Source organism: Ceratotherium simum, chromosome 13 (genome assembly GCF_057802395.1).
Source record: "Ceratotherium simum simum isolate JZ-2026a chromosome 13, ASM5780239v1, whole genome shotgun sequence".
NCBI lineage: Eukaryota > Metazoa > Chordata > Mammalia > Perissodactyla > Rhinocerotidae > Ceratotherium > Ceratotherium simum.
In genome coordinates, this window is record NC_141912.1 from 12,891,538 (window position 1) to 12,914,650 (window position 23,113).

The 23,113-nt window shown below is 40.2% G+C and overlaps 1 protein-coding gene across 5 annotated transcripts; it reads right to left on the reverse strand.

Moving 5' to 3' along the window:
• Positions 1-1,517: 1,517 nt before the first annotated feature.
• Positions 1,518-22,846, reverse strand: TBC1D7 (TBC1 domain family member 7). 5 transcript variants are annotated; one of them, XM_087438016.1, is made up of 10 exons: positions 22,642-22,846; positions 21,751-21,910; positions 20,806-20,925; positions 19,704-19,784; positions 15,814-16,001; positions 14,661-14,750; positions 11,575-11,712; positions 4,445-4,590; positions 3,209-3,338; positions 1,518-2,143 (listed from the first exon to the last, which is right to left on the reverse strand). In XM_087438016.1, exons 3-10 carry the CDS (start codon positions 20,915-20,917, stop codon positions 2,057-2,059), a joined length of 972 nt encoding a protein of 323 aa, XP_087294142.1. In that variant the 5' UTR covers positions 20,918-20,925; positions 21,751-21,910; positions 22,642-22,846; the 3' UTR covers positions 1,518-2,056. The 5 variants fall into 5 exon arrangements, with proteins under 5 accessions (XP_087294142.1, XP_087294145.1, XP_087294143.1 ...); XM_087438019.1 differs by lacking the exon at positions 14,661-14,750 and adding an exon at positions 13,289-13,315 and having other exon boundaries at positions 22,642-22,845; XM_087438017.1 differs by lacking the exon at positions 21,751-21,910.
• Between the last annotated feature and the right edge of the window lie 267 nt (positions 22,847-23,113).

The window sequence follows — 23,113 nt, forward strand, 5'->3', positions numbered from 1 at the left end:
GAAACATTTTCAAAATACTTAGCTCTCAGCAAAATAAAATTCTGAAATTGAAATGAAATTGGATCCTCACCTATTCTGTCACTGTCCTCACAGTGGACCTTAAAAAATCCTGCTGAGGCCAGCCCAGTGGCATAGTGGATAAGTTTGCCCACTCCGCTTCAGCGGCCTGGGATAAACAGGTTCGGATCCCGGGCGCAGACCTACACACCACTCATCAAGACACGTGTAGTGGTGTCCTATATACAAAATAAAGGCAGATGGGCACAGATGTTAGCTCAGGGCTAATCTTCCTCATACACACACACAAAAATCCTTCTGCTAAGATAGAGCTGTTTAGTTTTTTAATAGGAAAACTCTTGACAGTATCAGATTGACTCACTTAAAAAAAAGAATGCCCACCCCACACCCTATAGCTAGAAAGGTTTTACTAAACTGAGTTTGACAGAATATACTTGGTACAGAATACTTATTTTCCGATCCCTTAGTAGTACAGTAATAGTCTTCCCTTTCAGCTCATCTGGACCCTCCAAAATTGTGAAGAAGAGTATTTCAGCCCCCTCAACTTCCTCCCCACGAGTACCGGGTGCTCCCGTCTCCCTCTGCCCCCACACCACCTCCATGGCGTGCAGTCTTCCCTCAGCATTCAGGAGTGAGCAAGCAGGAGCGCATCCCTTGCAACTATCTTCTTGTGGAGAGACTGCTAATTCTTTTCTTCTTTTTTTGGAGTTGAGATTCACTAACATCACTTGACTTTATCATCTCTATTTTACTAAAAAGTTGTACTAACGATATGCAGCTCATAAACAGAGGTAAAATTATTTTGGTTTTAGGACTTCTCTGCAAATTGCACATATGCCCCAAGATCACCAGATGGCAGGCAACTGAGCAGGAATCTCTTCTCATGTGCTTTTTCTTATCTCTCCAACTGGCTGGAAAGTTCTCTAGGGGCAGAGGCGAGCAATGAAGAAATGTGAAGTATGAACTGTAGACAGCAGTTTGCTTTAAGAAGTTTCCTTCTGAATGTATTTTTTTGTTTTAAAAAATCAAATACTCTTGGATACATTACTATAAAGGAGTACCAGCTGGTTTCAACAACTCAGTTTGCTCTGAACTCTTTATGCACAGTTATTTTACACATGAGGGAGAGAATGAATTCTCAGAATTATAACTCCATGACTTCACGGTCTCCCTCCTCTTTGGAGGGAGGGGTGGGGTGGAGGATCCAACTCGCCACCCAGGCTCCTGCAGGTCTGACAGCTGAATCAGTGGTAAACAAAGGCTGCGTCTCCCTCGCCAGTCTCAAAGCCTGCAACTGTCCAGTGAACAGTGACCATTATGCATTGCAATATGGCCCGGGGCTCATAAGCTGTTAACCTTCACCTGCCATTTCTCCCATTCCTATTTCTATTTAGTGCTCCCTGAAGCCTACCCAACGTTTAATGTCCCATCGGGAAAAAGCATGAGTCCAGCAAAATATCAGCAAGTACTCTCTCTCCTAGTAGGTAAATTTAGACACATTTTGTTCAACAACTGCTTTATTCCAACTGGCACAAAGAGAAAAAAAAGTAAGGCTTTTATTTAAACCTATTTAGCAAGACGAAGCCTCAGAAAGCAGTCAGCTTAGATTTACACAAGCACTGCAGCAACAAAAGCCAAATCTGAGTTGTCAACAAAAGGAGGTTGTTCTTTATTCCAGAAATAGACAGTAGAAAGTAAGTAGCTCGGTGCTAATGAGGGAGAAGCAGGCTTGGCCACGCACAGCTTGTTCAAGCCCCCACCTACCCTGACTGAACTGCTTTAAAAACTGGGAGCTATTTTCTAAAAACCCTTTTAAAATGCTATTCCGAGTTGAATTCTGTGTACTTCTGTGTAACCAAAAGATGCTGCTCCACAACACAGCAACACCAGATATCTTAATTAAATAATTTTACTGGAAAAAAATTACACCTTGAGCACCAAAGCAAGAACTCTACTTTCAATCAGTTTAGTAGCCTGGGTCCCAAGAACAGAAAGCTCAGGGCGGGCCTGGGAGACCGTCCACAGCCATCAGGAGTGTTCAGGCTGAATGTACCGGGGTCCCACAGTGTTTGTGCCATAAGTCGATGGCCTTGCTCACAATCGCATCCGAGCTGTCCTGGGGAATCTGTGAACAAGCAAACCAGTCTCCATGAAATTTCAGTGTTTACAACTTCAGTATCTCCCTCATTCACCACCATATAAAACTTATTTCCACTGGAGTTTTCACTGTTTTTCAGAAAGTGATTGCATAAAAGGCTGCTGCCAGGATGCTTGTTTCACATGCCACCTGGGACATATTAAGGAGGTCTGGTGTCAGACTGCCTGGGTTCAATCCTGCACTGCCCACTAACTATGTGTCCCTGGGCGGGTTAACCTAAGCTACCTGGGTTCAGATCCCCATCTCTAAAATGGAGCACATGATAGCCCCACTGCACAGGGCTGTTTACAGGATTACATGAGATAATCCATGAAAATTACTTAGCAGAGGCCCTGGCACTGTTAGCCACTAATTATTATAATGATGATGATTCATTTATTCAACACACATTCACTTAGTACTTATTATTTACTGGGCCACTGTTCAAATGTTAATATTGACTGACTGAAAAAAAGAAGAATACATTTTGGGTCCAGTGAAATTCATTCAGGCATAAGTCTCTTTACTTCTAACTCTTGTCTAGTTAAAGGTAGTCTAAGATACGTAGAAAGGGAAAAGCTGATTCATTTAGACCTTTTTCAACATGCACTAAGTTTATACTTGAGCACAATAACAAACCCAAATGGGATTCCAACAGAGAGAGTAACAGAAATGAAAGGGCTTACAAAATCCCCCAAAACATCAGGATTCCTTTTCCATTAACAAGGATTACTCTTCCTAAAGTGACATATCTCACCTCTTCTTTTTCTTGACAAGCCTCCTATTAGTAGGACAAAACTCTGGTCCTACGTGTACACTCATGGTGTGACATGGTGACAGTCTCACTGCTTAGACCATCGTCTCTCAGAGGATGCAAACTATAATCCACAGAGCAACTTTAAGCTAAGCTTTTTCAAGGGAAAAAATTGTTTCTTATAATGTAAAAATATACTATGTTATTTCTCTGAAATAATTTAATGCAATAGGAAAATCTGTCTTGCTAAGCTGACTTCCTTTCTAGATTCAAAAATCAACAAAATAAAGCACACTTACATTTTCCAGAAACTTTGTTATCTTCTCTGCACTGTTCAGTGCCATTACTTTTATTTTAAAGGTTAATAAAATTTCCACAGCTACAAAAACTAGGATCTTACAGGATCCACTTACAACTTTATCCCAAACCCTGCAAAAATAAAGAGATATAGTCAAATTATGTGAGTCTGAAATTTACATTTACCTAGATATCTCTAATTACAAAATTAAACCAAATTACTCCTATTTTGAGTACAATCTTTAGAAAGAGTTATAATGAAATAATTACTGAAAAAAACCCAAAACAAATCAGCCACTTGAAATCTCTTTCAGACACCATCAGCACTGGAAGGACAAAAGGAATGATGACTAAAAGTACACTTTGCTGGAATCTACCAAATGCCTATTCCCTAACGCTTCAAACCTGACCGTTTGGGGAAGGAAAGGAAACTCCTAAACCAAGTTTAGATTTTAGTAATATTTTGTAATGCTAATATAATCATTACGCACTAAGGAACAACAACAAAAGAAGCGTATGAAATTAGATAAATTCAATTTCATTTTTCCAGTGGTTCAAATTCCTTAAACTTCTCCAGGGGCTTAAAGAACTAGTTATTGATCTGCAACCACTCTAAAATAATTACTCTGATAATTCCTACACCTCTTAAAGTTGGTATTATGCTCCATATGCTTAGTTATGTACTGTCTTGTGTACTGCCTTTCTTCTCAACTACATCATAGTCTGGGAGGGGCAGGGCCAGGACTCCGAAATACCCATAACACATGTCTAAAATGGGTGAAAGATCTGAGTTTGAGTCTCAAATTTTTGACTGCCTTCAGCTACTTTAAAGATGTCATGATGAAACTAAGAAATATCAAGATTTTCTCTAGATTAGGATCTACCAAGTTTCTGGAAAAGCAAAGCCCAGGCCTATATTAACTCCTGGAGACTATTTCAGATGTGAATATTGTACAGCATCTAACACTTTGAGGGCCCTCAATTCTTATAATTTTGTATTCTAATATTTATACTATTAATTTACATTAATATTAAATTAGGATTAGTAATATTCTAATATTTCTAATTGTATATATAATAAGCAGAATCATGTGTTGTTATGTTAGCTGCTGGAGAAGTTAGCTTCAAATTATTGTATTGTTCTAAAGCAAATTTATATTCTGAGGGATGAGCACATGAAAAACCAGGATTCTTCTCTGACTCTAAGCCTTCAGTACGTCTTTGAAAGAAATACTTGCCTCTGTAAACTGGACTCAGGCAAGCACCCTGCGAAGCACCTCTTGAACCAGAGATCATAAGGAAGTTTGGACACTGCAGAACACGTCTTCAGGTGACTCAGCAGTCTGCTATCTTCCAGATTCAAGTATTGTTCAAAGGCCTTTGGCTAATGATTAAATAGGAAGAAATTACTCGTTTCCTGTGACATAACATTACCTGATCTTACAGACTATGATGAAAAAAATGTACATGCTAAATGCAAGGAAGTGCTGGAAAACAAAGCTTCAGAATCATCCAAGTCACTGATGATGCAGCAGTTTCCCAGGTCAGCATGAACCAGAGCAACCAGTCATCTGACTGAAGGCTTTCCCAGGACAGTCCCAGGCAAAAAGGAACAGCGGGTTACCCTAATGTTAACTGCACTAACCAGATTCAACAGCCTAAGGCAAAAGTCCAAAGCAAAATTCAATTGGTCTGGGGAGCTAAGAAAAGCCCATGATACGCCTGGCTGCTCTAGGGCAGTAGATTATATATATACAGGAAAAAGGAGAAGAGTAAGACCAAAGAACTAGGGTGGGGCTACAGTGGGGAGAGGGAGCTGGGAGGATGAGACAAAAAGAGCCAGAGATGAAAAGGGCCCATCACTCACTGACCACACATATGCTGACCCACGCTGAGCACTGCTGTGCACCACGCCAAGGAGGTTCATACAACAGGGATGTCCAGAGGAGGAGCTCTGTACCCAACAAAATGTGCGTGAGAATTCCTGGGAGGCAGAGGAATAACACAGAGGGAACTGGATTCCGTCTGGTAGCCTCTCCCACGTAAGGGTAAGCAGCAGCCAACTCTAGAAGACTGAGAGAGCTAACAAATCCGGCTTCCCAGACCAGGCCAAATCCATCTTGCTGTATTTAGGGTCCAATGGTTAAGAATGGACCCTAAGGGTCAAACCCTAAAGTCTCTACTCCCTATCTAAAAGAACACAGCCAGATCCCTTATCATCTAAGCAAATGCAAATGTTTACTTTACTAAATATTTGCATCTCTGCTTCTGCCAAAGAGGCAATACATAACCCTTACAGTGTCCACTCTAGCCAGACACTATGCTATACAGGAGCTAGAGTGAAAAATAAGATCAAGTCCCTGCCTTCAAAGACCGTACAGACTGGTGAGACAGACCAGTAAAGTAACCATAACACACTGTAATAAAGCTATGATGGGAACAAGCACAGGACACGGGGTACGTCCAGGTGGGAATCCTCACCCAAGCTTTAGAAGCCAGGAACAGTTTCCCAGGGAGGTGACATGTGAGCTGGCCCACGAAGAATGGAGAGGAGTTAGCCAGACAAAGTGGGCCCACATATTAATATCTGGTCCAGTTTTCCCCTCTCTCTTTCAGGGGATCTCTAACTCTTTCCTGTTTCTCCAACCTTCCTTCCCTACCTAACAGTTCCTAGAGCTTCTCAAGAACACCTCAGACAACTCCTCAAACCAGGAGCTTTTCTCCAAAGTACAAGTTGCCAGAGGGCTCCTGTTCTGGCCTTTCACCTCTGAAACCCTATTCTAGAATTTTGGTTCGTTCTGCCAAAAGTATACATGTACTTTTCTCACAAAGTGACAGGGGTGAAAACACACATATTTATATGTTATGTCTCAAAGCAAAGAAAATTCCATCCAGAAGTCAGTACAAATAACAAACAAGATACAGACAAGTGAAAACTTTAAACTACGTGTTGTCTTTTTCCTTTATCAGACTGAAGGCTCAGCGAGGGCAGGGACTGTATTTGTTTTGTTCACTGCTAGTTCCCCAGCACCTAGAACATTACTCAGCATAGTCAGCACTCAATGTACAATTATTGAGTAAAATGAATATTGCAAATTAAATGAAATTTTGAAATATATTATTCAACATCTTGATAATCACTCAATGTACATCTTTTTGCCAGTCTTATTAAATTTTTCTAAATATTTTTTCCTGATTTATAATATACTCATTATATGAAATCTTAAAAATAAAGAAAAGAATAAAGGACATCAAGATCACTCACGCTCATGCTACCCAAAGATAATCAGTGATAACATTTACGTTGTATGGCATCCATCTGTTTTCCTGTATACATCACACAAACGCTTTTATCAGTTGGACTCATACTGAATACACAACTTACTATTTTGCTCTTGCACTCAACATATTAGCCTGGCATTTTCCCAGGCTAATAAACAACCTTAAAGGGTGAATATCCTTAAATAAAGAGCCCTTCTAAAAATAGAATAAAAGAGAATTTTATTCTCTAAAAATAGAGAATAAAAAAGCTAAAAACTCCATAGAAAAAAAATGCAAATGGCTCTCACCCATATGAAAAGATGTTCATCTTGCTATAATAAAAGAAATGCAACCTAAAACTACACTGAGGTATCATTTCTCACCTATCAGACTGGCAAAAAGGACACAGCACGTTGGCAAGGGTGTAGAGAAACGCGCGCTCTCATCTATTAGTCGTGAGGACGTGAGAGAGTATGAGCTCTAGGAAAAGGAAGATGGAAATATCTAGCAAAGTAACATATGCCTTTACCTTTTGATCCAGCCAATCCATTTTTAGGGAATCTATCCCAAAAATATACCGGCAAATATATGAAAAAATGTATGCACAAAGCTATTATCTATAACATAAAGGCTATATATATACCATATATATATGGTTTTTTTTTTAGTGGAAGGAGATAACATTTATATTACCTGAAATTTTTAGTACTCAGCAAATGGTAGGTGTGATTATTATAATTATATTTTACTGCAGAACATTTAGGTTATCTCCAATATTTCCATGACCCTAAATTCTTACTTTACAAAGAAAATAAAGCATATCTCATCAACAAAAGGTAAAACCTCAAAAAAGAGGCTTAACCACCCTGAGAGGAATTTTTATTAAACTTACAAGAGGCTGATAACAGTGTTTATTAAAAATAAAAACAAAAAAACAAAAGCCCTCTCTTTATGATAGCTTTAAAAAAATGTTGCAGTAGCAATGAAAGAAAGCTCTCTTACTTTAATGACTAAACACAATTAAGTTTGAGATGGTTTAAGGACAGTTTGCTCTGAAAAGAGATTTACAACAGAGGTCTTCCATGTCACACCACTGAAGTTGGCCTCTATTCTCCTTGGCAGTCAGAGGCCTCAGTAAAGAGCAGAATTTCCCAAAGCTTGTAAGGAAAGGAGAAGATGTGATGTAATCCTATAAATTGGAATACTACAACATAATAAACACATCATCACCAGGGACACTTTTCTTCTTTTGATGTGAAAAACCCACCATTGTCCATCACGTGGGCATCTCCCAAGGATTACATAATAACCTATGCTGTGTGATAACAAATTTATTTGGTAAAACCACAAAACTTTGAAAAGATGACAGACAAGATTATAGAAACTGTACTTTAACAAGAAGCTAGGAAGAAGAGATCCACTTTACAACAATAATAAAAAATTTTAAGGTAGACTAAACACAGTTGAACTAAAGAGAAAAGTTTAAGTAAATCACTTGCCTAAATCAAACAGCAACACAAAGGAAATTTAGTTTTTCTTATACATTCTGAAGAACTTTCAAAAAACATTTTGTACCTACTTAAAACTACGTACTAGGCACTATAATGTACATACTAAAATAAACTCTTTTTTTGAAGACAAGGAAATTAAGGTTTAAGGGACATGGGGACATTAAGTATCTTGCTGATTCTAAATTCTTTCCTAAAAAGAAAAAAGAAACTTCAAGGCATTTTGGAAAAAGAACAACAAAAAGAGGGAACTTTCCCTACCAGCTATCAAAATATGCTAGGAAGTTATATTAAATAAATCATCTGGTATTGGCCCAGGAACAGACAAATAGCTTGATGGGGAAAAACAGGAATCCAGAAAGAGATGTAAATATATATGGAAATCTAGTGTATAATAAAGGTGGAATTTTGAATCTGTGCACAAAAGGATGAACTGACAACAACTAGTGTAAGTGGTAGTTCTACTGCTTACTAACTGTGTGACCTTGGGCAAGTTACTCAACTGCTTTGTGCTTCAGTTTCCTCATCTCTAGAAACGGAGATACATGTTCAAATGAAGTAATTCATTCATAAAACAAGTTTTGCATCGCCTGGCGTGAAGTGTATTCTCAGTGACTGCTAATCAGAGCCGGGGAGAGGAGGAGGGCAGCAGCGTGCTGGCTGAGGCTGTGCTGCAGTCCACCACGAGTGAATGAAGTCAAACCTGTGTCTGACACCAACCACAGAAAAACCTCCACAGATTACAGGACTAAATTTTAACATGTTTAAATATTTTAGAAAGTTAGAAGCAAGTTTTTAAAAAATGTTTTTTAATCTTGGGATTAGAAAGGACTTCCCAAATAAGATACAAAAAAGCAAAAGAAAAATATCAACAAATCCAATTGTATCAAAACTTAAAATCTTTGTACAACAGACAGGGAGAAAATATTTTCAACATATTTAACAGACAAAGGATAAATATCCAGAGTATATGGATAACTCTTACAAATAAAAAAGAAAGAAGCAAACAATAAAAACATGGACAGGGCCGGCCCCGTGGCTTAGTGGTTAAGGGCGCGCGCTCCGCTGCTGGCGGCCCGGGTTCGGATCCAGGCGCACACTGACGCACCACATCTCCGGCCATGCTGAGGCTGCGTCCCACATACAGCAACTAGAAGGATGTGCAACTATGACATACAGCTATCTACTGGGGCTTTGGGGAAAAAAAAAAGGAGGAGGATTGGCAATAGATGTTAGCTCACAGCCGGTCTTCCTCAGCAAAAAGAGGAGGATTAGCATGGATATTAGCTCAGGGCTGATCTTCCTCACAAAAAAAAAAAAAAAGATGGACAAATACAAATGACAATAAACATATTCAAAGCTGCTCAAACTCACTAGAAACTGAGGATACGTAAGTTAAAATGGGATACTATTTTCACTATCAGATTAACGAAAACATAAGAGATTGATGCTATCAAGTATTGGCAATGGAATATAAAACAGGAAATCTCAGAATCTGGTCAGGGAAGCATAAATTGGTATGGCTTTTGGGTGAGCAACCCAGCAGTTAAAAAATTTAAACATGTCTCCCCTTCAACCGAGCACTTATCCTCCAGGTACCCACCCTAGGGAACCACTCACACATATACACAAAGGAGCACGTACAAGGGCCTGTTGACTGTCAGCATGGATCTGTTATACTCAATTATGGCAAATTCTCAACAGGACATACTATGGGCAAATTTAAAAAAATAAGAAAGAAAGGTGGTTCTAAATGAGTAGCTCTCAACCCTAGCCACACTTCAGAATCACCAGGAGCTTTTGAAGTCTGGGGCCTCAGCCCAGAGATTCTGACTTAATTCGTCTGGGTGGAGGAAAGGGACGGGTAATTTTTTAAAGTCCCCTGGTGGTACTAATAGGAAGTCAGGGCTGAAAACTATCTGTACTGACTTGGAAAGTGCTTCATGACTTTAAACAAAAAATCTATAGGGCCATATGAACAGTATGATAACATTTATGTGTTTTTAAAAAAATAACAACATATGTAAAAAAATATATAAAATTATTATATATGTGTGTGTATACATACGCATGCACATGCATGCACACACCCACCCACCCATCCATCATAATATACATAAAATAGTCTAGGAGAATACACACCATGCCCGTGACAATGTTTACTTCTTAGAAAGTGGGGGATGGGGAGGTGTTGGCGCAAATCTACAGGAACAATGGATTCATCTCATTGTTTAATACTTTAAGAATGTATTTATCTATGCTAATTAAATCATGGGATAATTTGGACCTCTTGATTTAATTAGGCAACTAACATTATATTTGCATATGCTCCAATGCCATGCTTAAATTATTTACATAGAAATCAACTAAGTGGATTAAATTTTAAAATTCTAAAAACCAAATTCTACTTAATTGATATATATAAAAAGCACCCTTGTACAGTGCTCTATAAGCTGAGGGGTCTTGCCAACTGCCCTGGTAACTGTATAGTTAGAGTAGTGATTCTCAGGGCCCATCCAACCTTATCAGAGCCCCTCATCTGACCCCGCGCCCTGTACCACTGTTACTGCTTTCGATAGAATTTTCATATGAAATGACTCAACGATTTAACAAAAAAGGTTAATTCTTATCAATGAGAGAAATAAGGAAAAAAACTGGAAAAAGAGAACGTCAAAGGACCATTGGCTTATGCTGAGGAAGCAAGTGCCATTCAGTTCTCTGCGTTCCCAAGTCAAGAGTACAGCAGACAGCCAGCTGCCTCCCCATAGCCTTTCACCTCTCCTCCTTCTATTTTAATGGGAGATCACAATGTGTCCAGCTTAAAAAAAAAACACATTTCCCAGCCTCCACTGCAAACAGGGGTGGCCAGGTGACACAGTCCTACCACCAACAGATATGCAGAAGGAAAGTCTGTTAAAGGGGCACAGGCTTGACTGGCTTGTCCCCTCTAACCCTTCACTTTTGTCTTCACTGTTCCCCTCCTGCCTGCCTAGAACACGGATGTAATGGCTGGTGCTCCAGCATCCATCCTGTGAGCACGAGAGGAAGGATCACACCTAGGAATGCTGGAGCGTAAGGACAGGAGCCTGGGTCCCTATCGACACTGTGGCATTGTGGCACCAGCTCTGGACTGCCTTACCCCTGGACCTCTGGTTACATGAGAGAAAACAATAAAGCTTCTGCTATTTGGGCTTTCCATTACATATAGCCAAACTTAAACCTTAACTAATACAGAGGGATAATTCTAGATAAAGCCAGTGGATTCTAGATCAGGATAAGGAAGACCATAGAGCAGGGGTGGGCAAACTACGGCCTGCAGCAGGCCCAGTCCAGCCATGACCATTCTTTTATGTGCTGTTGATGGCTGCTTTTGTGTGACAACAGCAGAGCTGAGTGACTGCGATAGAGACCTAGAGACCATCTGGCCCACCAAGCTGGAAATATTTACTATGTAGCCTTTAACAGAAAACATTTGCTGACTCCTACTACAGAGGGTCCACTCATAACTGTAGCAGCACCAGGAGGCAAGAGCATTTCCTGAAGACCCCCAGTACCACTGCTCACCCCCACACCTGAACGGCCAAAAAATCATCCCTCACCAACTGGGGTAAGGAATCCCGGTACTTGCTATTTAATTGGTTCACAAAGCATCGGATGATCCAGTAACAGTCGACACTATCTTCCACCATCTCTTCCATGGCTTTAGCAATGGCAAGAAATACTTCACCTTCTGGCTCCTGAAAGATTGATAATAAATCTCAAGAGGGAGGCAGCAGAAGAAAGGAATACATATTTCTTTAATAAAAATGAAACCTTGCCCCCTAAATTCTGAAGAGGCTGCATTAATAAATCAAAGTGGGACCAAAAAAGCACACGGTCCATCATTAGAAAGCAGACCAAGCGGGAGATGAGGAGGAAGAAGCAGAGAAATCTATCCGCATCAGTGCTGCTTACAAAGGCCCAGTCCTCAGGCTGAGCACTCAGAGATTTTCCCAACTTCTAACGTTAAGGCCACCAAAGAGTAACATAAATCATAAACAAAGGGCTGACTCCCTCTACTCAAAAACATTCTCAGTGCTAGAGGAGAATTCCCTTCAAAAAGATGTGATAAACAGTACAAATAATAATTGGAGACATTTGTCAATACAGTAATTTGCAAAAATTAAATGACTCCAAAAAGACTAATTAAGCATTTATTTCAAAGCATTCATACATACCTTTAGAATTTTGCTCTACCTTTAAGTACCTAAAAAGTTAAAATGTCTCTAGAATCAGAATTTTAGGAATCAGAAGAATGGCATTTCTCAAACCTTGTGTCAATACTCAGAACATGAAAGTAAACCCTCAAGTAAATTTCAATACAGAAATCTTACAAAAAATGGAACTCACTTGAAAAATCTATTTTGTTTTTAAACATCATATGTTACACAAAAAAGCTTTACATTTTCATCTAGGACTTAATAGTGGAAGAATTTTAATGTTAAAAAGAAACTAAAAAGTGTCTTTCTACTCTCCTAAAATGTCCTAAGTTAAATCAAAATTCCTATTTTAATAATGTATTTCATTTTAGGCCTCTTTTCAATTTATTCATATTCTATAAAATGTCAAGAGTAACAGAGTTGGAATTGCAGACAATAAATTTCTCTACGCGTTTGTTAATGTGTCAGAGGCGGCGAGAAAAGAAAAGAAGGAAAGAGACAAGAAGTCTCCTTTCCTGGCCTCCCACCAGGATGGGGCATCGCACTACTGCCCCCACCACTCTGAGAGGCCAGGGAAGAGGACCGACGTCCTTCAGCTGACCATGTTCCCAGCCCTGTGCTACGTACTGTCACACACTCTTATTACAGATAAGAAAAATGACGCTGAGTGTGGCTTGGTGACGGGGAGACATGGGGTGGCAGAGCTCAAAACAAACACTTTGGCAGCATGTCTGCCCGAGGCTGCAGGAAAGGTGTCTGGGCTTGCAGCATGGACAAGCTGAGTTGGGAAGAGGTGGAAACTAGAACCTATTATTTAGATTTCTTGAGTAAATAGAAAACCTAACTTAATTTAATATATAATTTAAGAAATTGTGTAATACCACTAACTTCACTTTGCCAATGATAAACGAAATTTAAAGAAGTTTGTTAAGAGTTCCAATTATTTTCAGGAACGTTCTCTCTTGATAAACTTAATAAAAGTGGGCGACCTAAGGTTTGTCCATGGGAACCATGTCATTAACTTCAAAAAGAAAGAACAAGTCAAAGCACAAACTGTTGTACTGGTGGTTGCAAGCTGCAATAAAAAAAAAATTTATAGAATAGCACAACTTACCGGCAAACCCGTTTTGAACAATTCACTCTATTTTAGCAAAAAAAAAACACAACAAAACAAAACATTAAAATGACTAGAGTGAACTGCAAATAAAATAGCCAAAGCCCAAGAGCCATCATCATTCCTTTCTGTGTCCTCTTCCTCTTACCCCTCTTTTTCCTTTACAGACAATAAGTAATTCAAGTAACTAGAATAAGGAGTCTGTCAAACATGAAATTTAAAAAGCAAGTTGAGGGGGCTGCTCTGGTGGCACAAGCGGTCAGCGCCCCAGTGTTCGCAGGTTCAGATCCTGGGCACGCACCGACGCACCGCTTGTCAGGCCATGCTGTGGTGGCGTCCCATATAAAGCGGAGGAAGACGGGCATGGGCCAATCTTCCTCAGCAAAAAAAAAGAGGAGGATTGGCATCAGATGTTAGCTCAGGGCTGATCTTCCTCACAAAAAAATAAAATAAAATAAAATAAAATAAAATAAAATAAAAATCAAGTTGGGGCCTGTGGGCCTGAGGTCAAGGAGGGGTCAAGGCCAAGTAGGCGGCCAAGGACCGCAGGGCCAAGAGGCAGCTGGCAGTATTGGTTACATACAGAGGAATGAGCAAAGAAGTAAACATATTGAGGATAATGGGAGCCTTTTCATATTTGCAACTGTCAGAGAAGGAAGTTGCAAATATAGAAAGGGTGAGGGCTGGAATGAACTTGTGACACTGGATTGAAAGGGAGGTATTAATGTGAACTCAGGGTTTTTAATATGTAGAGATAAATAGATGTATAAACATATAGAGCTATGTGTTAATATGTGTGTGTGTATACATACATCTGTTTCCCAGCTCTGTCTGCTGAGAGGGCCTAGAAGCAATGACACACAGGAACTATGAGCATAACTAGCCCCCTGTTCTTGGTTTCTACATACCCTACTCCATTCAAAAAAGAAATGGCTGATCCCAGACCTAGGGTAGGGTAAGAACAAGACGAGTCTGGAATATCTTTTTGTGCCAGAAAGTAAAAAAATGCTCAAAAGGATGAGAACTTGTCAAAAAGACAGAAGTCAGCTTGAATGGGCTCCCACTGGCCACAGCTCGGACAATCTGAACACCAAAAGAAATAACGGTAGTAATGGATTATAGGCCACTGAATAAAAGTGGAATCCATAACTTTATATTGCTATAAATCAATAAATGGTAGAGAAGGGAAAACTCTTCCTTATAAAAGAATGCCAACTAATAAATGCAGAAAAAAGGAAGGAGTTAATCACCATTTGGCAAGCAGCGTAGTACAAATTTTTTCAGGCAAGGTTCATTAGTGGATGGATAGTTACATAGTCTCAAAGTACCTCCCCACAAGTTACTTATTAATTACAAAGGGAAAAATAGCAACCTTATATGGGAGAAACCCGGCAGCCACCACCTTAACCAAGTGATCAAAGTCAGCAGCAACAGAAATAAGTATCACACTTCTGTGGTATTCCTGCCAAAAACGCATACACAGATTTTAATCATGAGGAAACAACAGACAAACCCAAACTGAGAAACGCTCTACTGCCCAATACTCTTCAAAAGTGTCAAGGTCATGAAAGACAAGGAAAACTGAAGAACTGTTCCAGATTAAAGGGGACTAAGAAGACACGGCAATAAATGTAATTTGTGATCCTAGATTGGACCCTGGACCAGAAAAAGGACATCAGTGGGAGAATCAGCAAAATTTCAATAAGGTCTATAGATCAGTTCATAGTATTTATCAATGCTGATTTTCTGGTTTTGATAATTATACTATGGTTATGTAAGATGTAATATCTGAGGATGTTAGGTGAAGGTATGTGGGAACGTTATACTATTTTTGCAACTTTTTTCTATGTCTAAAATGACTTTTAAATGAAGAGTTAAAACATTAAAAAAAATTTTAAATCATCAACAAATGGTAAAACCAGTGGGTAAAAGCTTGATAAGAAAGTTCGATAAGTTCGAAACCAAAACTTTTATGGTTTGTTTGTTTGTGATAAAGGGCATTACTGGGACAACTGGTCAAATGTGAATGAAGTCTGAAGATTGGATGTTAATATGGTATCAATGTCAACTTCTTGGTTTCAATGACTGTACTATGGGTACCTAGGGGAGTGTCCTTATCCTAGGAAGTATAAACTGAAGGAATCGGAAGTAATGGATATCATGACTGCATCTTACTCTCAAATAGGTTAGAAAAAAATACGTACACACACATAGGAAAAATGACAAAGCAAATGTAGTAAAATGTTAATGGTTGCGGAACCTGGATAAAGGGTATATGGGAATTCTTAGTAGTATTCTTGAAACTTTTCTGTAAGTTTGAAATGACTTAAAATAAAATGTATTAAAAAAAATAGGCAGATTGGGTCAGAAGGTACAGGGCCATGAATGCCAGGGAAAGATGTGTTGTTTTTACTCTACAGATAAAGGGGAGCCACTGAAAGTTTCTAGGGCAAAACATGATGCAATCAAAGCCTGGCAAGGTGGGATGGTCTAGAGTTGAGCTAAGTGTTAAACGTCCCACTGACCAGCGGAAAGGAGGGACTTCGAGGCAACTTCCCAGACTCCAGCTGATACATGCGGAGAAAGACTTCAACCTGGGGTGTGGCATCACTGACAAAGCGAATGACTTTCAGGGCATGAAGGACATCAGAGTACTGCTCCTTGCGATACATCATCACCTGGGCATGGGACTCGTGGTGTGGAGGCAGGATCCCTATACAGAGACCCAGAAAAAAAAAAAGAAAGGCAAAATACTGAGGCACCAATCCAAGTCCCTCCTCTGTTAAAGAGAATCCTGTGTGAAGCTGCCCAACACAATTCGACTATAACTTACACAAATATTTAATTACCATACAGATTCTCTTTTAGAAATTCTCACTATAAAACAATCTTAAATTTCAAATACTATTGATATTTGAATGGCAACTGCATCACTGCTATTAAAGAAAAATGAAATGGCATCACAAAGCCCTTCAATAAGTGTGCCACCTAAATTCAAGATAATAACCACATCAATTATAATGATGATTTAATTCAATTTATGGTTATGAGCCTGGGGCCACCCTTAGCTCCTAGAGGACTATCTCTAGTTTTTCCACTTGGCCACTGCTTTGGACTAAATTGTGTCCTCATAAAATTCATATATTAAAGCCCTTTCTCCCAATGTGACGGTATTTGGAGACAGGGCCTATAAGGAGGTAATTAAGGTTAAATGAGGCCCTAATTATATAACGGTTATAAGGGTGGGGCCCTAATCCAATAGGGCTGGTACCCTTGTAAGAAAAGGAAGAGCTATCAGAGCTCTCTCTCTCTCTCTCTCTGCCCTGTGAGGACACAGCAAGAAGGCGGTCACCCTCAAGCCAGGAAGTGAGGCCTCACCAGGAACCAAATCAGCCAGCACCTTGATCTTGGACTTCCCAGCCTCCAGAACCATGGGAATATAAACTGTTGTTTAAGGCACCCAATCTGTAGTATTTTGTTACAGCAGCTCTAGCTGACAATACAGCCCCCCTCACCTCAGAACCACCAACAACCCTTCGAATCCTTCTCTGCCCCAATACTTAAAACTTGCTCACAAAGTCTCCTATCTTCAGGACCACAGAAATCGCCAATCTTCACTGACAAGACCACCTTACGTTACATTTCGATGCCATTTTACATTCACTATCCATTTAAATATAACGTCTACCCATTAGGCTTTGGAGCAAGAACCACATCTTTTTTATAAACAAGTGGCATGCAGAAAACACAGGAAAGAGTGCTGGATAGGCCTTCAGTAAACCTAGGTTCCAGTCCCAGATCTGATAACACCAGGGCTCTCACAAACGTCTCTCTGGGCACCTGTTTCCTCATCTGTCAGAGGTGGAAATGGGATAGATAAGCATTTCACCAAATGTTCTTTGCAGAACATTAGCCCCAAGAGTCTTCATGAGAAAGGGGTACCGTGGTCAAATAGATTTGGGAAATAGTAACAAGGAATTTTCAAGGCTCTAAGTTTTGTTATAAAGAAGAACACCTTACTTTATTTACTTCAGCCTCTTTAAACTTAATGAGACTGTACGGCAGCACAGACTCTGGAGTCAAAGTTCCTGGGTTTGAATTCTAGCTCTACAATTAACTGGCTGAGTGACTGTCAGCAACTTACTTGAGCTCCCTATGCCTTAGGTTCTCCATCTGAAAAATGGGAATAATAATACCTATCTCATACAGTTGCTGTCATGAATAAAAAATTAACATACATAAAGCACTTAGAAAGTATATGCCACATACTAAGCCAGCATAAGTGTTAGCTAGTACATTTGACTATGGATCACTCTTTGGTGCAAAAAACCACAAATCCAGTATTCTAAAGAATAAAAGTTGGATGAGCTCTAAAGACTCTAGCTAACGTGATGCCATGTTAATGTTAGAACCAAACTTGCTTAAATGTTCTTTTTCCTAACACAAATCTTTACTTACCTTAGCTATGGGGTTCTGTGCCAGGCTTCCAGAAAAGCCAAGGGAATACACTACAATGTCCTCCAAATCTGGGCTAATACAGATTAAATAGCTGTAGTTAAACCCTCATCATACTACTAGAGGCAGCACAGCACTTCTCATGTTAAACTCAAACTTATTTTCTAAGAGCTAGTCCTAAAAATCTCTTTCTAATATCTACCCAACATGGTATCAGGAAGCAGGCATGCCAAGGTCCCTGAGTAATCAACAACCTGTGCTAGGAAGAGTCAGCCTGTCTCCTACACGGTTGGCATCTCTAAATCTCTAGTGCCTTTAACTACCTCAAAAATAACAACAAAGACTTGCTGATAAAGGCAGGTCAGCAAAACAGAGGTGATAAATAAGGCTTGGCACTCAGGAAGTGCCACAAAGTACAACTATACACCTCTCACTAGTCCACTGGTATTACTAATTAATAACACACACAGTATTTTCCAGCAGAAATAGATAATATCGACATTACCACCTAAAAGGCATCCTGTGGAAGGCATTCATTTTGATGGCCACTGGAAACACTAAAATTTAAGGAAAAAATGCCCAGGGAAAAACTAAAATAGTTGTCACCTATTCTCTAGATTTTAACTGCCCAGTGACCTACTAGAAATATAAGAGTACAAAGATTGCCAAGACGCATTAAAAAAGTCATTATGCTGTGCTTCCTAATATGGTTTGTATTTCCTCGCTGCCTCCATATTACAAAATCAGATTTAGAATGGCAGATTTCTCAAATCCTGAAAATATAGTACATTTCGGAAAGAAAACGAGGTCTATAATCTATCCTACCTTCAAATGGGCTCTACAAACCCCAGCTAAAATCCTTGCTCTGCGATTTATAGGCTATAAGGCCTTAGGCAAGTCATAGAGCCTTGCAGTCTTTTCCTCATCTGTAAAATTGGGGTATTGATACTTACCTTATAGGGGAACTCTGGGATTACCATAAGATTTTTTTTTTAAGAAAGAAAGGAGGGTGGTAATGGACGGGTACTATGTGTGTCACCAGGCTCAGCAATGATTAACAAAAAAAACCTTTGGTTCAAAGGGGTGCTGCCAGTCACTTGTGGCACCTAATACACTTTTTCTTCCATAAAAATGGAGCAAGATCATGCTCCCTTCTCCTTCAGCCATTCATCACTGGAATTTACTCATGTGCACTTCTAGGAAATAAAAACTCTCCAATCCCTTTTTGACTCCGATAGCACTCATTAGAAAATTATACATGTACCACTGGGAATCACAGAATCTAACAAATTGAGAGCTAAAACCTAGGAGTTAATTTAGCTCATATCTTCATTTTACAGATGCAAAAAAATGAGGTCTAGTGGGGTCTTCCTCAAGGTTACCCACTTGACAGTAAAGCCTAGACTAGTTCTTTCTCCCAGTACAATGCTCTTCCTACACCTTGTCTCGGGAACATCCGTTACTTTCTCTTCTATCATTAAGAAACTGACACTGGGGCTGGCCCGGTGGCACAGGGGTTAAGTGCATGCACTCCCTTTCGGCGGCCCGAGGGTTCACAGGTTCGGATCCGGGCACACACCAAAGCACCGCTTGTCAGGCCATGCTGTGGCGGTGTCCCATATAAAAAAAGTAGAGGCAGATGAGCACGGATGTTAGCCCAGGGCCAATCTTCCTCCACAAAAAGAGGAGGATTGGCATTGGATGTTAGCTCAGGGCTGACCTTCCTCACAAAAAAAAAAAAAAAAGAAACTGACACTCTTAGAGTAATATTTAATGTATTACCACTGAAGTCATCTTTTTAAAGGCTTTCATAGTGAGCAATAATTCAGTCTCCTGAGGTTAGACCCAATATTCAGTAAAGGGCCTAAACAAACCCTCCTTTTTCTGACTGATAAGATAAGAAATGATCCCATCATTCAACATTTTTGAAGATAAATCTTCCAACTCTTGGGTCTCATACCTAGAAGCACCTTCCATACCAATGCACGGTACATGGACGGGAGAGGGAACCTCTGACTAAAAGTACAAAGTTTCTCAATATCTAGAGAAAGAAAAAAACAATTAGAAGCTTTTCATGGTGATCACAATATGTAAAAGTGCATTTCATTTTTTAAAACTTAAAGTATAGTAAGACATTTCTTCAGAGGAAGTCTACTATACTGTCAATCTAGTAAAGGCAACACTGGTGTGATTTCTAGCCCAGGTGTTCCACCAACCAGCTATTTAAAAACAACTAGGTTTCACAGCATAGGAGATGCATTTTGCATATATTACTACATTCCCTATAACATTAGCAGTAGTTACTATTTATAGATTTTATTTCATTTAATCCACATTGCAAGCTTGTTGAGTAGTTATTGTTTTAAAGATGCAGAAACTGAAGCTCAAAGCAGTTAAGTGACTTGGCTGAGTTAACATAGCTAGTGAGTGGCATAGACAGCCCTCTAATCCCCACATTTTCCAAAAAACCACACTCAACTGTCCTGGACCTCAATTCCCCTACTTGTCAAATGAGAATAATAATACCAGACATACTTAAAGCACAGACTGTCTAGTAAGGATCAAAGATCAGATGGGACATGTTCTTGAAATTTTAAAAGCACTCTGTGCATATAAAGTACTATTTTTAATATGGTTCAGTTTATTTTACTTTAGTCAACAACAGAACAGACCTTATTATTACTGGCTTAGAAGAAACTAAAATGTCAATACATAATGCAGTCTTAGTATTTCCATGAAAGAAAATCCTGGCAAGAGTTGCTGCAAACTTACCCAGAAGCTATGATGACACTTCTAAAAAATTTGAGAAAAGAAAATATATGGGTCTTATACGAGAAAAAATATTATTGACTTCTTAAGAGGTCTTTCAAAAACGTCCAACTCTATCTCAGGGAAATATAAACTTGAAAAATCCATAACTTCTCCTAAAATAGCCCATTCTGCTGTCATCCTATCACTAAATATAGCAGGTAACAAACACCTCTGGATGTCTTTTAAGGTAACATTTATTTCCGAACACCTGAGATGACTGAGAACCAATAAACTTAACTTATAAAACTCACCCAGACGGTCATCTTTTAGGAGAATTTCTAATGATTTCTTTTCTTCAACTCCACGAAACCCCACTTTCTCATAATATACTGAACGAAAGTTTCTCTGTGAGTCCTCAGTCATGTTTCATTCTTGGAGGAGAAACAGAGTAGGGATGGGAAAAAGTGAGCATAGAAACAAAGAATGAAGAACTGATAAATTTTTCAATGATTTTCTCCAACTTTTTCAGCAATCTGATATACTATGATCAACTGCCTGTCCTTGCGTAGGACTCAATATTAAATCTTCCCTTTTTCACAACTCTAACACCACCTCACCTATGCACCTTGGCCAAAAACCAAGACATAAAAGAAAAGTCCTCTGAGCTGCTAAAACAGATGGCACAAGGTTCACGCACTAGGGCTCCTACTTTACCTATGATAGCACCCAGCCATTATGCCCGTTCAAAGAAAAAAATTAGTGAAATAAGCAGACAAGATCTCATGCAAAACTGATTACCAAACAGTATACACTATGATTCTGTGTTTGTTTTTACAAATATTGTGCCTAAAAGAAAATGAGACTATATTCTGAAATGTTAGCAATGGTTAGTTTTAGGTAGTACCAGTCCAGATGACTTCAATTTTATTTCTTTTGCTTAGCTGTGTTTTCTAAAATGGGCATTTTGTAAAATGAAAAATTAAGTGATAAAAAAGTAAAAAGCAACAAGTTCCTCACTTAGCTTTCTTTTCCTTTAAAACCAATCCTATCAAATGTAATAATCAAAATTCAAAACCCATAACAGATGAACAGCATTAAATTATAAACCAGAAAAGGGGCAGGAATGTAGCCGGTTGACAAGTGCTGCCACAGAGCTGGAAACAGAATGACGACTTAAAATCTGGCATCAGAATTCAAAACGTTCAGCAGTCTCAGGTTCTTTCACAATAACCTTCATAAGACCGACGGCAACTCACCAAGAAAAAGTCCAATTAGATTGGTAATCTCGGCCAGCCCCGTGGCTTAGCGGTTAAGCGCTCATGCTCCGCTACTGGCGGCCGGCAGGGGTTCGGATCCCAGGCGCACACCGACACACCGCTCTCCGGCCACGCTGAGGCCGCGTCCCACATACAGCAACTAGAAGCATGTGCAACTATGACATACAACTATCTACTGGGGCTTTGGGGGGAAAAAAAGGAGGAGGATTGGCAATGGATGTTAGCTCAGAGCCGGTCTTCCTCAGCAAAAAGAGGAGGATTAGCACGGATGTTAGCTCAGGGCTGATCTTCCTCACAAAAAACAAACAAACAAACAAACAAAAGACTGGTATTCTAAGAATAGAACTGCTGTGATGCATTTCCCAAAAAGTACTGCTCTGCCCAACCCAAATGTTTAAAGTATTGCTGCAAAAGAGTATAATCCTCAGGTTTCAGAAATCCTGAGATCTCCCCACTGACCAGGGGAGGACTGAGTTCCAGACAACCAAGATATTTCTTAATGAAAAGATATGCTCCCAGCCGATTCAGTCACAGGAAAGATTAGGATTTGTTTAAAATGAGAAATTCCAAAGGGTTCTGAGTTTTGGGGACCAAATGGTTTTTCGAAACAAAATTCCAAAGCATTAAAATGCTAAATGGGTTCAGGGATTTATTTAAAAGAAGCATCCACACGGCGATCCGATGCCTGCTGTCTAAGAACACCATTCTCAGAATGCATTCCAACGGCAAACGTGGCCTCTTGGACGAAACACTGTAAATTACATTCCTGCCTATGAGCGTCCACCTGACAGCACAGTAAACACACCCTGGTCCAAGACCCCAGGTCCCACGCTCGCTAGTATGCTTCACCTCCAGTAGTGGAAACCACACCTGGGTGGAGAGTAAGCGGTCCCGGGCAGGCAGCGGAAACCGGGCCCGGCGCGCTGACCCGCCAGCGGGCAGGCGGGAGACGCGGCGTCCGCCAACAGTCAGGGGGCGAGCGCGCCAGAGGCGGGCCTGCCGGACAGACGTAAGCGGCAGGACACCCACGCGCCGCGCCGCACGCCGCAGAAACAGCACCTCACCGCCGCCGTGGTCGCCGCCGGCGGACGTGACGTCAGCCCGAGGGGCAGTGCGGAGAGTGCGCGTGCGTCAAAAGCATGCGCGGAAGCGCCACGCATGTCGTGGGGTCTTGCGCTATGAGGCCCAGACGTCAGAGATAGTGGAACGCGCTTTCGTCAGGCGGCTAGTTCTCCTGGTGGTGACGCTGGTGCCCAGCACCTGTCCGTTTGCACCCCCGACCCACTCTGGGTCCGGAGAATCTCGCGACTACCTTACCTCGGCTGTCCTGGCGGTGCGTGCC

Coding starts and splice junctions, on each gene's coding strand:
- TBC1D7 (XM_087438017.1), bottom strand. CDS start 20,917: ATGACTGAGGACTCACAGAGAAACTTTCGTTCAGTATATTATGAGAAA. Junction 14,751..15,813: donor GAAGTCCCTCCTTTCCGCTG/GTCAGTGGGACG, acceptor CGTTTTTGGCAG/GAATACCACAGAAGTGTGAT. Junction 4,591..11,574: donor GGGATTCCTTACCCCAGTTG/GTGAGGGATGAT, acceptor TTTAATCATTAG/CCAAAGGCCTTTGAACAATA.